Source organism: Neovison vison, chromosome 1 (genome assembly GCF_020171115.1).
Source record: "Neovison vison isolate M4711 chromosome 1, ASM_NN_V1, whole genome shotgun sequence".
Taxonomy (NCBI): Eukaryota; Metazoa; Chordata; class Mammalia; order Carnivora; family Mustelidae; genus Neogale; species Neogale vison.
Window position 1 is genome coordinate 266,545,081 of NC_058091.1, and position 13,949 is coordinate 266,559,029.

The following is a 13,949-nucleotide window of genomic DNA, read 5'->3' on the forward strand; positions in this document are numbered from 1 at the left end:
TCTCTAATAAATAGATAAAATATGAAAAAAAAAAGGACTGAATTTCTAGATCTAGTTGTTAACAGTGATGGAGATGTGCGTACTATGATTTAGGTTCTATGTTAAGCACTTTATGTACTTATATAACTTAAAAACAAACACACCCTTATGTAGTTATTATTATATCTTATATATTTTATATAATATAATATAATATATTTTAGATATTTTATAAATGAGGAAGCAGTTTAGCCAACTAGCCCAAGATCATGCCCGGGTCATACAGCTCATCAGAGGCCAACTGGGGAGTCACATACAGGTTCATTCACTTCCATTCTGAGTTTCTAACTGTGAAACTGTAGTACCCCCACAGAGATCAAGATCAAAGTCTGCTTGTGACAGTGAGGATCCACTTGAGTAGTCAGTTGTATTCCTTATCACTGCCATTTATCTATCCACCCATCTGTCCATCCATTCAGTGATCTGTCCAATCAACCAATTATCCATCTGTTACAGTCTGAATGTTTGTGTACCTCCAAAATTCATATGTTGAAATCCTAAACCCTCAAAATGATAATATTAAGAGATGGGGGGTGTCTTTGGACGGTGATTAGGTCATGAGGGTGGGGTCCTCCTCATGAATGAGATTAATGTCCTAGAAGAGGTCAAAGAGAGCTCCCTTGTCCCCTCCTGCCATGTGAGTATTCCAAAAGTCTGCAACCTGGAAGAGGGCCGTCACCCAGACCATAGGGGACACCCTGATCTTGTACTCCCAGCCCCCAGAATTGTAAGAAATACATTTCGGTTGTTTTTAAGCCTGTTCTGTTGTTTATAATAGCCAGTCTGTGGCATTTTGTTCTAGCAGGCTGACTGGACTAAGACACCATCCAACCTTCCAAACATCTACCCAACCCTCCATCCATTCATCTAGCCGTCCATCTAGTCCCAAATAGCATGTGGCCATCCATTCCACAAATACCAAGGGCTTCTTCTATGCTGATTCTGTGCCAGGAAGAGGCTGAATGCAGGGGTGACTAAAGTACAACAGCACATGTAAAAGTTAGGTTCCCTCTAGACTTGAAACTCCCTGAGGGTAGAATCTCTTGTTTTTATATCTGCAGTACATAAAATATGATTTGGCTCCTGTCTTCTTTTCCAAACCTGTTTCACCTTCCTATCTTCTTGCACACTCCTCTTCAACCCAACTAGTGTCATTCCGTTTCTGGAATAAGCAAAGCCCTCTTTTGCCTCAGGACTTTAGCAATTGCTGTTCCTTTTGACCCAAATATTCGCCCAACAATGTCAATAACTGGTTCCTTCCTATCCTTTGCATTTGATTTTTTATTTTATTTTAAAAAATATTTTATTTATTTATTTGACAGAGAGAGAGAGAGAGCGAGCCAGAGAGCACAAGCTGGGGTGGGGTATGGCAGAAGGAGAAGAAGCAGCAGATGCAGACTCGATCCCAGGACCCTGGAATCATGACCTGAGCCAGAGGCAGATGCTTAACTGACTGAGCCATCCAGACACCCCTATCCTTTGTATTTTACCTAAAATATCTTATCCTCAGAGGATAAGACACCTTTTCTGATCACCTTACCTAAAGAAGACACCCTCTGCTCCTTTGCTAGCAAGAACTGCTTATCACCCCATCCTGTTTATTTCCTTTATGGTATTTGTCACAGTCTGTAATCATCTTATTTATTCATTGCTAGTTTTCTAACTCCTTAATTAAAAAATAAGCTCTAGGAGGCCAGCCACTAAGTTTCTCATGTCCTTTCTGCATGCTTCTGGCCTGGCTAGCCAGTAACTAACTGACACATAGTAGGCCCTCAACATTTATTTGTTGAATAAATGGATGAAAGATGCATGACCAGATCTTTCCAATATTAGCAAGCTTGAAGAATAGTAGAAAACAAATCTGAAAGACAGAGAAGGAACAGAGAAGGCCTTGAAAGACAAGTAGAAGGGGTTATACTTGAAGTGAACATAGTGACCCAGGAGAGGCTCTTCAGTTGCAGAGTGAAAATGGTGATTTAGAAGGAGGACTTGGTATGCTGCAATTTGCCATAAATCCTTAATTTAAGTGATTCACTGCAGTCTTGCAATAAATTACTGCCAGAGTTAATCAGGGCCCAGGACCCGAACTATATTTTTTTCCTTCTGAGAATTATACAGTGTGGGAACTCAGCATAGCTCTAGGAGTTTCATAGAACTATATATAATATTTAATTAATTGACTATGGTGAATTATAGAGCAAGTGATCACGGTGAAAGCCCTGTAAGGTGAGATCCATCTCTGTTTACTGCAGGGATCTGGCCTGCAGGAGATAAATTATTTGTTCAATGATTGAGTGAGTGGAATAGTCACACACTTGGCAGAGTTGGGTTAGGTAGGATCTGCTGCTAGCTGTGTGACCTCTGAGAAGACCTTTAACCTGGCTAAGGGTCATTTTTCTCATCTGAAATAGAAGGAGAAGACTTAACTCACAGGATTTTTAAATGAGAGCTTATGGGAAAATCTTGGACAAAGTGGACACTCAATAATTCAATTTTCTTCCAGTACGTTGGAGTTGCTAAACCTGCAGTGGCTAGGATTTCCTATTGGCTTTTCCCAAGAGTCCCATGGCTTGAAATAATCAGAACATATGGTGATACTTAGCTTTTGCCATTTTCAGTCCGTTCAATGTAAACCTGAAATTCTGTCTCTGAAATTTACTAGCTGACAGCGGGCACCCTCTTTGTGCTTCAGTTTCTTTATCTGTAAAATGAGTATAATAATATTACCTGTCTCCTAGGAATAGCATAAGGATTAAGGGAGATGCTCTACTAAGGGTTTGTACTAAGCCCTCATACAGAGAAGGTGCTCAATAAATGTTAACTATATTATTTAGAATTTCATTTCTGTTCTTATCTCTTCTGAAGAATAGGCTGATTCTGACGTGTATTCTGAAATAAATGGGTTCAGTAGATTCTTCTGGACATAACAAATCAAGAGACTCAAATTGGGAAGGGAAGTAGGAGCATCAGGACATTGAAGAGAAAAGCTTTTTGAACCTGTGGCATAAAAGAGGCCAGGAAAGGAAAGGGCTTAAACAAGGAACCAGGTGCGTCCACTTTCCAGTCAATTTGGAGAGCAAACAATATTCACATGTAACTCCAGTGCCTCAGGACTGCTGTCTGGGGCGTTCCTCAGCTTGATACAGTATGCATGGTGGCCCTCCTCGTTCCATTAGCATTTTCCTACTTTGAAATAAGTAAGTGCATTGTTCCTAGAAAGTGGATAGAAGTCAAGGAAAACTCTCTTCGTGTGGGGGCTGGAGTGTCTATCACGAGGTTATAGAGAATGTCTTGCACATCATTCTATCCCCAGCACCTAGCACAGTGCCTAGCCTAGTAGGCGCTCAAAACAGTGTGGGCAATTATTTTCAAACTTTAGTTGGCCTTCTCAAAGAAGCCTGTGGTACCCACACACGGCCGCAAGCAGGTCCGTGCCTAGAAATAACATTTATTCTAAGGGACCTCCGCGCAGGGATTCTTGGGAAGCGGCTCCCCTCCCGCGTTCCCTTGTTACTCCTCCCCTCGGTCGCCTTTGAAAGAACTGGCACGCCACATGATTTTCTCCTTTACCCCACCTCTGAAAGCCTGACTGATAATGGGCAAGAGCGTAGGCCAACCGTAAAACTTTATTTCCTCTTCCAGCCAATAGAAAGAGGCGATAAGTATATGGCTTCGCTTTTGTGACTTCCCCCGTTCCCTCACTCCTCCTCTAAGATTCAACATTTGACAATTCATCCGGCCAATGAGAAGTTCCTACTCTGTATGGGAGGGAGGGACTGACTGGGTGATAGACGCCCCCATCTGGCCAATGGTGTGTCACAAGTGTGGGAGGGGTGTAGAACGGAACCAATGGCGCGGTGCCAATAACGAGCATCAGGGAAAGGGCGGGACGAAACTATTCAAGGGAGGGAGGGGAAGGCCCAGGGAACCAAGCAGCGTTGCCGCTGCCGCTGCACCCCGAGCTGGAGGAGGGAGAAGCCAGGAAGAAAATGGCGGCCGTGGCTGCAGAGGCGGCAGCGACTGCAGCGTCCCCCGGGGAGGGGGGCGCCGGCGAGGCCGAGCCGGAGATGGAGCCCATCCCCGGCAGCGAGGCCGGCACTGACCCCCTCCCGGTCACCGCAACGGAAGCATCTGTGCCGGACGGCGAGGCCGACGGGCAGCAGTCTTCTCCTCAGGCCGACGAGCCGCCGCTCCCGCCGCCACCGCCACCGCCGGGGGAGCTCGCCCGCAGCCCGGAGGCGGCGGGGCCGGAGCTGGAGGCTGAGGAGAAGCTGCCTGCCCGGGTGGCGGAGCCGGCGGCAGCCGCGCCTCAGGAAAGACCCGACCTTCCACCTTCCCCTGCACCGCCGCCCGAGCAGCCCCCAGCTCCCGAGGAGCGCCAGGAACCGCCGCTGCCCCAGCCCGCAGCCCCGGCGCTCGTGCCGCCGGCGGGCGGGGACTCCGCCGTGTCGCAGCTGATTCCCGGCTCCGAGGTGCGGGTCACGCTGGACCACATCATTGAGGACGCGCTCGTCGTGTCGTTCCGTCTAGGGGAGAAGCTCTTCTCTGGGGTCCTTATGGATCTGTCCAAAAGGTACCGCGCCAGCCCCCAGCACGTCCCCTGGCCCCCCTTGGTCCCCAGGGAGGGAGCGAGCTGGCGAGCCAGGACGGCCCCTGCACCCCGGGCTCTCGCCGCCTGCAAGCCCTCGGGTCCCGTGCGGCGCGGGGCGCGCGCTTCTCGTGGGGGCAGGCGCGCGAGACCGGGAGAGGGCGGTCTCCGCCCCAGGTGCGCGCGGGTGAAGGCAGGTGTGTTACCAGGTGGGGGGCGCGGGTGCCTGACCCGCTGGCAGAGCGCAGCCCACACCCCCGGGCTCTTTCCGCGACCTGGCCCTGGAGCACCCACTCCGGTGGCCTGGTGGGTTAATGCAAAATGCAGTACTTTTGCCGAGAACCTGGTACTGGGCGGGGGACACTGCTTGCTCGCGAGGCACTTTTTTTTCGTGAATTCACCTTTAGCGGGGTTGGAGAAAGGGGTGTGTGCATTTGGGTTCCCAAAAGGTTAACTGTCACCAAAAGGTAACTGTAACCAAAAGGTTAACTGTCACATGGGGGAAGAGTATTTGTTAGAAGTGAACCTCTTAACTGTTACTGTTAGCACTAATTACGCTTAGGTGACTGCTGTAGGGAAGCACAGTTGGCTAATTAAAATGATAGTTTTAAGATTTTCTTACCCTTTAGTATTAGGATGATGTGATATAGGAATGTTCAAATATTGATTTCTGGTACTGTAGATAGAGTTTATGTAAAAGGGCAAGAAGGTGCAATTCACCCCCAAGCCTTTGGCTTAGCACATTTTCATCTTTGATTTAAAATGTTTGTGGGCATTGGTTTAAACAGGTTAAAAAAAAAGGTGTTCTAAGTCTAGAGTTAAGTTAACCTTTTTATTCTCTTCTTTTGCAGATATGAAGTGCAGAGACTCCCATTCACGGCTCTCCATTCTGTTTCCTGCAACAGCACACACTCTGATGGGTATCTCACCTGTTTGGAAATGGCTTACTTTAATATGTTTTATTTTTTCTTTTATTTTAAGAATTTTATTTATTTGAGAGAGAGCGAGAATGCGATCATGAGCAGGGAGAGGGGCAGAGGAATAAGCAGACTCCTCCCCTCCGAGCAGGGAGGCTGGGGATGGGATCGATCCCAGCTCCCTGAGATCAAGACCTGAGCCGAAAGGCAGACGCTTAAGCACTGAGCCATTCAGATGCCCAGTATATTTTATTTTTACCTCTTGTCCTCGCATAAGGACACCGTCGTCTTTTTCACATTTGGGGGGGAAAATTTGAAATACATATGGAAGGCAGTTACGGGGCAGGAGAGACCATGAAAAAAATAAATACAAGTTGAATTAGGATGTTTGGGCAGGGAAATGATGGGAGACTTTATAATTCTTTTTTTTTTTTTTTTTTTTTTAAGATTTTATTTATTCGAGAGAGAGCGGGGTTGGGTGAAGGGACAGAGGGAGAGAAGAATATCCAAAGAGACTCCTAGTGGGGAGGTGTGTCTTCCCTTCTCCCCCACAGCAGGGCTTGATCTCAGGACCCATGAGATCATGAAACCCAGAGTGGATGCTTAAGCGACTGAGCTATCCAGGCGCCCCACTTCTTTAATTTTTTTTTTAAATTTTAGAGCAAGTGTGAAGTGGGGGAGAAGGTCAGAAGGAGAGAATCTTAAGCAGACTCCCCGCTGAGTGTGGAGCCCTGTAATGGCTCCATCTCGTGACTCATGATAGCTGAAACCAAGAGTCCTTCCCTTAACCCACAGAGCTAGCCGGGCACCTCTATAATTACTAATGAAATTGTTTAACTCCAGAAATATTTTGTTTTTCTTCTTTTTTTCTTTCTTTGAGAATTTTGGATTAGAACCTTTGCACTTAGGTTTTCATAGTTAGAAAGCAGAATAAGACCAGTGTGCTTTCTACTGATGTATTTAATAGCGAAGGAGAGATAGACTCAGTAGTGTGTATGCTATTGAATCAAACAGAAGTGAAGGCCAGTGATTGTGTGAGAATCTGGATTTCAAATCTGCAAAAGGAAGGTGAAAAAAGGTAAGTTGTTCCTGGAAATGGAATGGATAGTTCTTTCCTCTGTTGAGGTGCTCATTGTGTTGGTGTTTTATTTTTTTTAAAGTTTCTTTAGTAAATTGCAGTTTATTTTTTGAGTTTTGTTCTGCTTTGCTAACTGTGCTGCTTACAGTCAATAATTTCTTAGGTGGAGGGAGCTATTTTTATTTTGAACCTTTTGCATTTTAATGTTTTGAAGTAAAAGGTCTCTGTCATTAAAGTCTTTTTTAAATGGTTGTTAAGGAAACCTTATCAACTTTTTATTCAATAGTATTGAGCACATCTGTGTGTAAGGCACCCTCCTAGTATTTTATTTTATTTTATTTTTTCCTCCTAGTATTTTAAATGTTATGAGTTATAGTCCCTGCCGCTGGAAGCTTATATTTGGGAGGTAACAATAGTGGAATTGGTGAAGAAACAACACACAAAGGTGTTTTTAAAATTAGCATTTGAAGGAATTATTTTTGGACTAATGATGACTAGTTATCTCTTTTTCGTACTACAGTTGGAAAAACAGATCTACCCATATTTTGTAATCTGCTGTTTACCTTCATTGTGTACTTGATGTACAGTTTTGGGGTTAAATGATCCAGGAGATCCTCTTTATAGATTCTGCCATGACTATAGTAATCAGCTGCTTTAAAAACCGTTTTTATCCTATATGAATTGGCCATTTAATGAAACCTTTGGGTAAAAATAACAAGGGCTCCTATTATGTACCAGACATTGTACCACTTGCTTTAGTCTTTATAACCGTGGTGATATTTTTCATTTATATAGGAGGAAAATGAGGTTCATTTAAATCGGCCAATTATTGAGCTTATAAATGGCAAAGTAAGGATTCAAATGTAGGTTGATCTGATTCTAAAGCCTATACTTTTTCTCCTTTCTCTCTCTCTTTTTAAAAAAAATATTTTTATAATTTATTTGACAGAGATCACAAGTAGGCAGAGAGGCAGGCAGAGAGAGAGAGAGAGAGAGCGGGAAGCAGGCTCCCTGCAGAGCAGAGGGCCCGATGTGGGGCTCGATCGCAGGACCCTGAGATCATGACCCGAGCCGAAGGCAGAAGGCTTAACTCACTGAGCCACCCAGGCGCCCCCTTTTTCTCCTTTCATATTAGAAAGTTGGGCTGGTAGATTTTCCTTTAAACAGTAAAAAATGGTTATTTCTGAAATTTAGTGCCTATTCTGACTTCAGTAGCTGTATGGGATAATACAAAGGGTACGAGTATTGGAACCAAGCAGATTCTTTAGTCAGGTAATAGCCGTGAGACCGACTGCCCTGGAGAGTCCCCATTTCCTAAGCTGTATATTGCAGAACACATAGCAGTCTCTGAAGTCCTGGTTCTTGCCTATTCAATGAGGTACCCAGGAGAGAATTAACATTTGGGAGACTAAGTGCCTCCTTGTATGTGTATGGTTTTCTTTAGTCTTAAGGAAAAGGGCCAGTTACTACTTTTTTTTAAAAATTATTTTATTCTGACATTATCCATGGTACAGAAATGTCTTTTAAAGTTGGAAGAGTTGTTCACTATGTAGAAAAAAGTGTTTATAAGGGGGTGTGTGTGTGTGTGTGTGTGTGTATATATATATGTTGACCTATATAAATATATGGCTTTGTAAGCATTTGCCATTCTTCACCTTCCTGCCATTGTATTATTTTTTGCCTTATTTTTAGTTATTTGATTGAAGAACACATTTTTGCGGAGATTCTTTTTGTGGAAAAAAGAAACAGGACATATGTAATTAAAAAAAGAAAAAAAAAACAGAAAAGGTGGTAGTACCACTTATTAAATAGTTAGGGTCTGAATTCTAGTGCCAGGCTCTCCAGTTGATACTGTGACTTTGGGCAGATCTTTTTGCCTCTATGTCTCTAGTTCTTATGAGGTGAATTCGTTTGACTTGAGGAGGTTCACAAACCCAAACAAGCAAACAAACTTCATTCCTCAGTTTATAGAAAGTTTATAGAAAGTGAATAGGATGACCAGGTGGTCTGGTTTTCCTGTACCATCCCAGTTTGATTGTTACTCCTTATGTCTTCAAAGCAGCTTGCTTTGGCTACTGTGCAAATGACATGGTCACCCTAAAAATGAAGATACTTGAATATCTGATTAAAAATTGATTTTATAGGATTTACTTGAAAATGAAAACCCTTTGAGGCATTCTTTATTTAAAAAATTTTGGGGGGAAGATTTTATTTTCTTGAGCGAGAGCACAGAGGAAGAGGAAGAAGCAGACTCCTTGCTGAGTGGGGAGCCTGATGCGGAGCTGGATCCCGGGCTCCTGAGATCATGACCTGAGCCAAAGGCAGAGGCTTAACTGACTGAGCCACTTCATTTTTTTAGTTTATTTTGGGCTCCTCCACTGGTGTTTTATACCCAGCTCTCTTAAGGTAGTTTGAATTACCTGCCTACGCCTGAACTCATTAGTAACACTTAATGACAATAATCTAATACGAGCAGATAAAAATAATCAACTAACCCACAAATTCGCTTTGGTTCTTACTCCCTTTTCTTCCTTAACCTTAGGCTTTTGAAATTTTGACATAAGCACATTTGTTTCTTTTAGCATTCTATAATAAGCATTCCTTCAGTTTGTTGTTAACCAGTGGTTGTACCATGATTTTTTTGTTTTTTTTTGTTATGGGAATGAACCTCCATGTATGTATGATCCTTGCTTTGACATTTATCAACTATTAGTCATTCTTGTTTCATCATATGCCCTCCTCCACTGCATAATTTTGAAGCAAATCCTAAACACATTCTTCACCATAAGAATTGTAGTATAGGGCTCTGAAAAAATAAGGATTTTAAAGCCATAATGTACTTCTTTTATTGCAACTAAAATAACAACAGCAGTTCCTTTTTGTCATCCTGTGTCCTGCCGGTCAGTGTTAAAATTTCACAGTATCTCAGAATTAACATTTCAATCAACATCTAAGTTTTAAATTAGGATCCAAGTAAAGTTTAAACATTGCAGTTGGTTGATGAGTTTCATAAATTTTTTATTTGTAGTTCTCTTGCCATTTTGTTTATTTCCTTGAAGTTTGTTAAGCCATAGACTTTGGCAGAATTTCCCACATTTTAGATTTTTTTCAATTGTATCCCATTGGTTGAATTTCTGTTAAGTTTTAAAAATAGTTCTTTTCCTTCAGGAGCAAACTGAAGGGGCAACAACCACAGCCCTCTGAGGGCCTCTTTTGCAAGCCTCTCATCTCTTTATTTTGGGTTAGTAGAAATAATAGAACATCTCTTGCCTGCTTGTATACTCTAGATCTATTCCTTAAACACACATCCAACTTTAATAATTCCAAATATAGAAAAATTTTAACCAGTCAACATTATCTGTGAAGGGTACAAGTCTTCAGCCCTAGTTTCTGAAGAGGCAGTGTCAACTTTCTCAGTCCATACCTAAGGAACAATATTTACTGGGACCTATGGTTTCTAACTACATAGAATGATGATTTCAACTGTTTAGGCCTGTTCTCCAGTATCTTGAAAAGTAGTTCTAAAGCCACTTAGAAATCCTGAAAAATTTCTCTTGAATTCCATTTTTTTGGATCTGAGGTGAATTGAGGAGTCATGAAGTAAATGTTTATGCATAAAAACTTGCGCAGTTTAATTTGTGGTACTTGTTTATTAAAGGTTGTAGCTAGTTCTATTTCAGAATTGACCTTTAACAAATACTTTTTGTGTGTGTCTATGGGGTACGGTTGCATTAAAGAGAAATGAGGTGATTTCTTTAAAAAACTTTAGGTTTCACTAAGTTCGTAAAACAATTTGTAGAGAAGTTACTTGTTTTTTTAAGGAAATATAAACCAAGACAATGATTTTTTTTCTTTACAGAGACCATGAAACGTATGGTGCAATAGCTCTACTTTTGGTGGGAAAAATATACAGCCATTCTGGTGAAGCAGTGAGTAGTGGTATTAGTAGCTTATACTAAGCATCCAGGTCAAGAATTTAGGTCATCAAAGTAGTATGCTTGAATGCTTGTATTGAGTTGTACAATTTTAACACACAATTTTTTTGGTGATTATTCTGCTTATATCCCAAGGTGTTGATAAAGGGTTCCCACAGTAAGATAGCGCAGAGGCAAGTGTCAGTCACTTTCTGACCCAGACAGTTTTAGGACACCCACTACTAAAGCAGTGTGTATGCTATATCGAAAGTGTGCTCTTCCATAGCATGTTGGACTGTGATGATTTTTTTTTTTTTTTTTTTGAGGTGAGGAATTGTTGGACATTGAAAACCTAGTTTGAGTGTAAAGAATCCTGTAACAAACATCATGGTATTAAAAACGGATTTTAAAACTCAATTTATAAACTAGACAACCAAATGTTACAAACACAAACTATGCCAGGCATGTTTTAATGGACTGAGGGCTTCTAATGAGATTAATTTTCAGCCTTTTATGTGTAAGACAGACCATACTTCACTGTGTACTCTTTTAAAGCAGAGTTCTTGATGGAATTAGGTTTAAGCTTCATAAGATTCTGTGGGGGGCTATTAAAAGGTTTATGTAGTTTGTGCTCATCTTCTCTAAAAAATGAAAGATGGTCTAAGTACTTATTTGTGCCTATGAAGTGCATCCTTATTTCTTGATATTTATTGGCCTGTTCTCCCCAAATTCCCAGATTAATTCAGGCACACATTAGCAGCAGAACAGAGCTTGCTCTAGTGGCACATCTTGCAAGAAAGTAAGTGGAGGTTAAGTTACACTTTGGGTGGTTTTAATATAGAATGATTTTGCTAGACACTTTGGGGAGTGTTCCTCTAAACAGATGTGCTTAAGATTTCTGAGCTCCACTGCAGTTTGCAGTTTTAACCAAGATGATTCTGATGCAGGTGATCCTTGTACCATATTTGGAGATAAGTAATTTTTAGGGAGTAGTTTTACCAGAATAGTAGGACCATAAATTTGTTAAACCTGTTTTAAAAGTTATTGGTTAATTTTGATTGGGATATCATTAAAAAGTAAGCAATACGTGGGGGGATGGGCCGCTTGGGTGGCAGATCCAGATCCTTATTATAGAAATGGTAGACTTGCAAGTAGGTTTCTGCAATCTGGTTGCCTGCTAGGAGTTTGGTAGTTCATAACTTTCATCTTTTTCCCTTGGGCCAATTTTAAACAGTTACCTTAGTCTTTACAATAGAATAGCAGTGTTTAGCCTTTTAAAACTCATTCCTCCAATAATGTTTGTTTGATTTTCACTTTCTGTATCTTCCCATCATCTAAGAAGGTTGCCAGTCTTTAATGTAATTAACAATAGCTACTATATAGTTCCTATTCTTAAACTTGGCACTGGGCACTTTTAATACAATGTTTTCAGTTTACTTTCTTGGAACTCCAATAAAGTAAATTCCACCAATCCCATTGCACAGATAAAGACACTGAGGCTCAGAGAGATTAGTAAATTGCCTAAAATTACATATTTTTTTTTTTTTTTTTTTTTTTTATTTATTTGAGAGAGAGAGAGAGTGAGAGAGAATGAGCGAGGAGAAGGTCAGAGGGCGAAGCAGACTCCCCATGGAGCTGGGAGCCTGATGTGGGACTCGATCCCGGGACTCCAGGATCACGCCCTGAGCCGGAGGCAGTCGTCCAACCAACTGTGCCACCCAGGCGTCCCTAAAATTACATATTTTATGTTTATATTAAAATGCATGATTTATGTTTATTTTATATTAAAATACAAGATATTAGTAGATAAAGATGCCCTTTTTGAACAGTATGCAGTTGTCTTATGATTTGAAAACAATCCTGTTCTAATAGATTTCTTTATTTTTACCATTACCATTTAGCTTATGATTTTGATGGAGTGTTACCTTGGTAGGTAGAAATGATAGAAGTCTTTGTTCCTCTCTCAACCAGGCAATAGCTGCTTGCTTTTAAAATATGATTGCCCTGGGACACCTGGGTGGCTCAGTTGGTTAAGCAGCTGCCTTCGGCTCAGGTCATGATCCCAGCGTCCTGGGATCGAGTCCCACATCGGGCTCCTTGCTCAGCAGGGAGCCTGCTTCTCCCTCTGCCTCTGCCTGCCATTCTGTCTGCCTGTGCTCGCTCTCTCCCCCTCTCTCTCTCTGATAAATAAATTTAAAAAAAAAAATAAAAAAAAAATAAAAAATAAAAAAAAAATAAAATATGATTGCCCTTCGGTCGCCCCCTCACCTGTCCCACAACGCATGTTCGTGGGGAACGTGGTACTAAACCATTCGTTGACGACCTGCTTGTCGGGATTTCGTATGTAGCAGAGCAGCTCCCTTGCTGCGATCTATTGAAAGTCACCCCCGGGCACAAGGGTTTGTATAAAAAAAAGAAAAAGAAAAAAGAACAAAAAAAACAAATAAAAAAATATGATTGCCCTTCAGTTTAATTTAGTGAACACTTTGGGCATTTTTGGAAATGGGGTTTCTAATTCATACATGGTTTTGGTATGTTTTGCCTTGGTTGGCCTGGCTCTGGCAACAGTGGAGTCCACTGGTTGAGAAAGGAATCACAAAATGTCAGATTTGAAGCTTGCTGAGCACAAGATCAGCATTTGTTAAGTGCTGGGTTTGGCTGAGTTGGAAAATAATTTTAAAGATTAAAACTAAGTTGTTGAACAGACTGTTTTTGGTAAAATAGGAATAGAGAAATAATTTGAATAAATTTTCTTTAAAAAGTTAGTCTGTTGAGAAGTCATTTAGGCCCCTGTGTGGTGGGTTCCATTAAACACAATATAAAAGAAATATTAAAAGTACTTAGAATTCATAATGGAAATCTAGAAAATGTGAAACTGCTTTTTGGTATCTTGGAGCCAGGACCAAGGGAATTCTGTTGAAGAATTTGCAAACTGATGAGTTGTTTATATTAATAATTAGACGCCGGGACGTCTGGGTGGCTCAGTTGGTTAAGCAGCTGCCTTCGGCTCAGGTCATGATCCCAGCGTCCTGGGATCGAGTCCCACATCGGGCTCCTTGCACGGCAGGGAGCCTGCTTCTCTCTCTGCTTCTGCCTGCTTCTCTGCCTGTGCTCGCTCTCTCTCCCTCTCTCTCTGACAAATAAATAAATAAATAAATAATCTTTAAAAAAAAAATATTTTGCCATGTTGTGGCAATTAGTTTTTTGGATGGTTATTTTTTAAAAAGAATTTACTAGTAAGGAATAATAATTTGAATACCATACAGATGTTATTATTTGTACTTTTCAAAAGACTGAAGTATAAATGTTGTCTCTATCTATAGTTGTCTCCACTTTTTAATTTCCAAACCTAGTTATCCAGGTAAATTTTTAGAGGACTGTTTGAACTTACATGATGGGGAGCTTAAACTCTA

At 41.4% G+C, this 13,949-nt stretch overlaps 1 protein-coding gene across 8 annotated transcripts in view; it reads left to right on the forward strand.

The window, feature by feature from the left end:
• The first annotated feature begins 4,002 nt into the window (after positions 1-4,002).
• PWWP2A (PWWP domain containing 2A) overlaps positions 4,003-13,949 on the forward strand; it is a 39,925-nt gene continuing 29,978 nt past the window's right edge. For 4 of the 8 annotated variants that reach the window (XM_044230303.1, XM_044230332.1, XM_044230349.1 and 1 more), the window contains exons 1-2: positions 4,003-4,612; positions 5,479-5,547. In XM_044230303.1, the coding sequence (XP_044086238.1) occupies positions 4,029-4,612; positions 5,479-5,547 (653 nt within the window). In that variant the 5' untranslated portion in view covers positions 4,003-4,028. Of the gene's footprint in view, positions 4,613-5,478; positions 5,548-6,213; positions 6,623-10,481; positions 10,552-13,949 lie in introns of those variants that run through there. The other 4 variants (XM_044230341.1, XM_044230320.1, XM_044230357.1 and 1 more) reach the window with 3 other exon arrangements.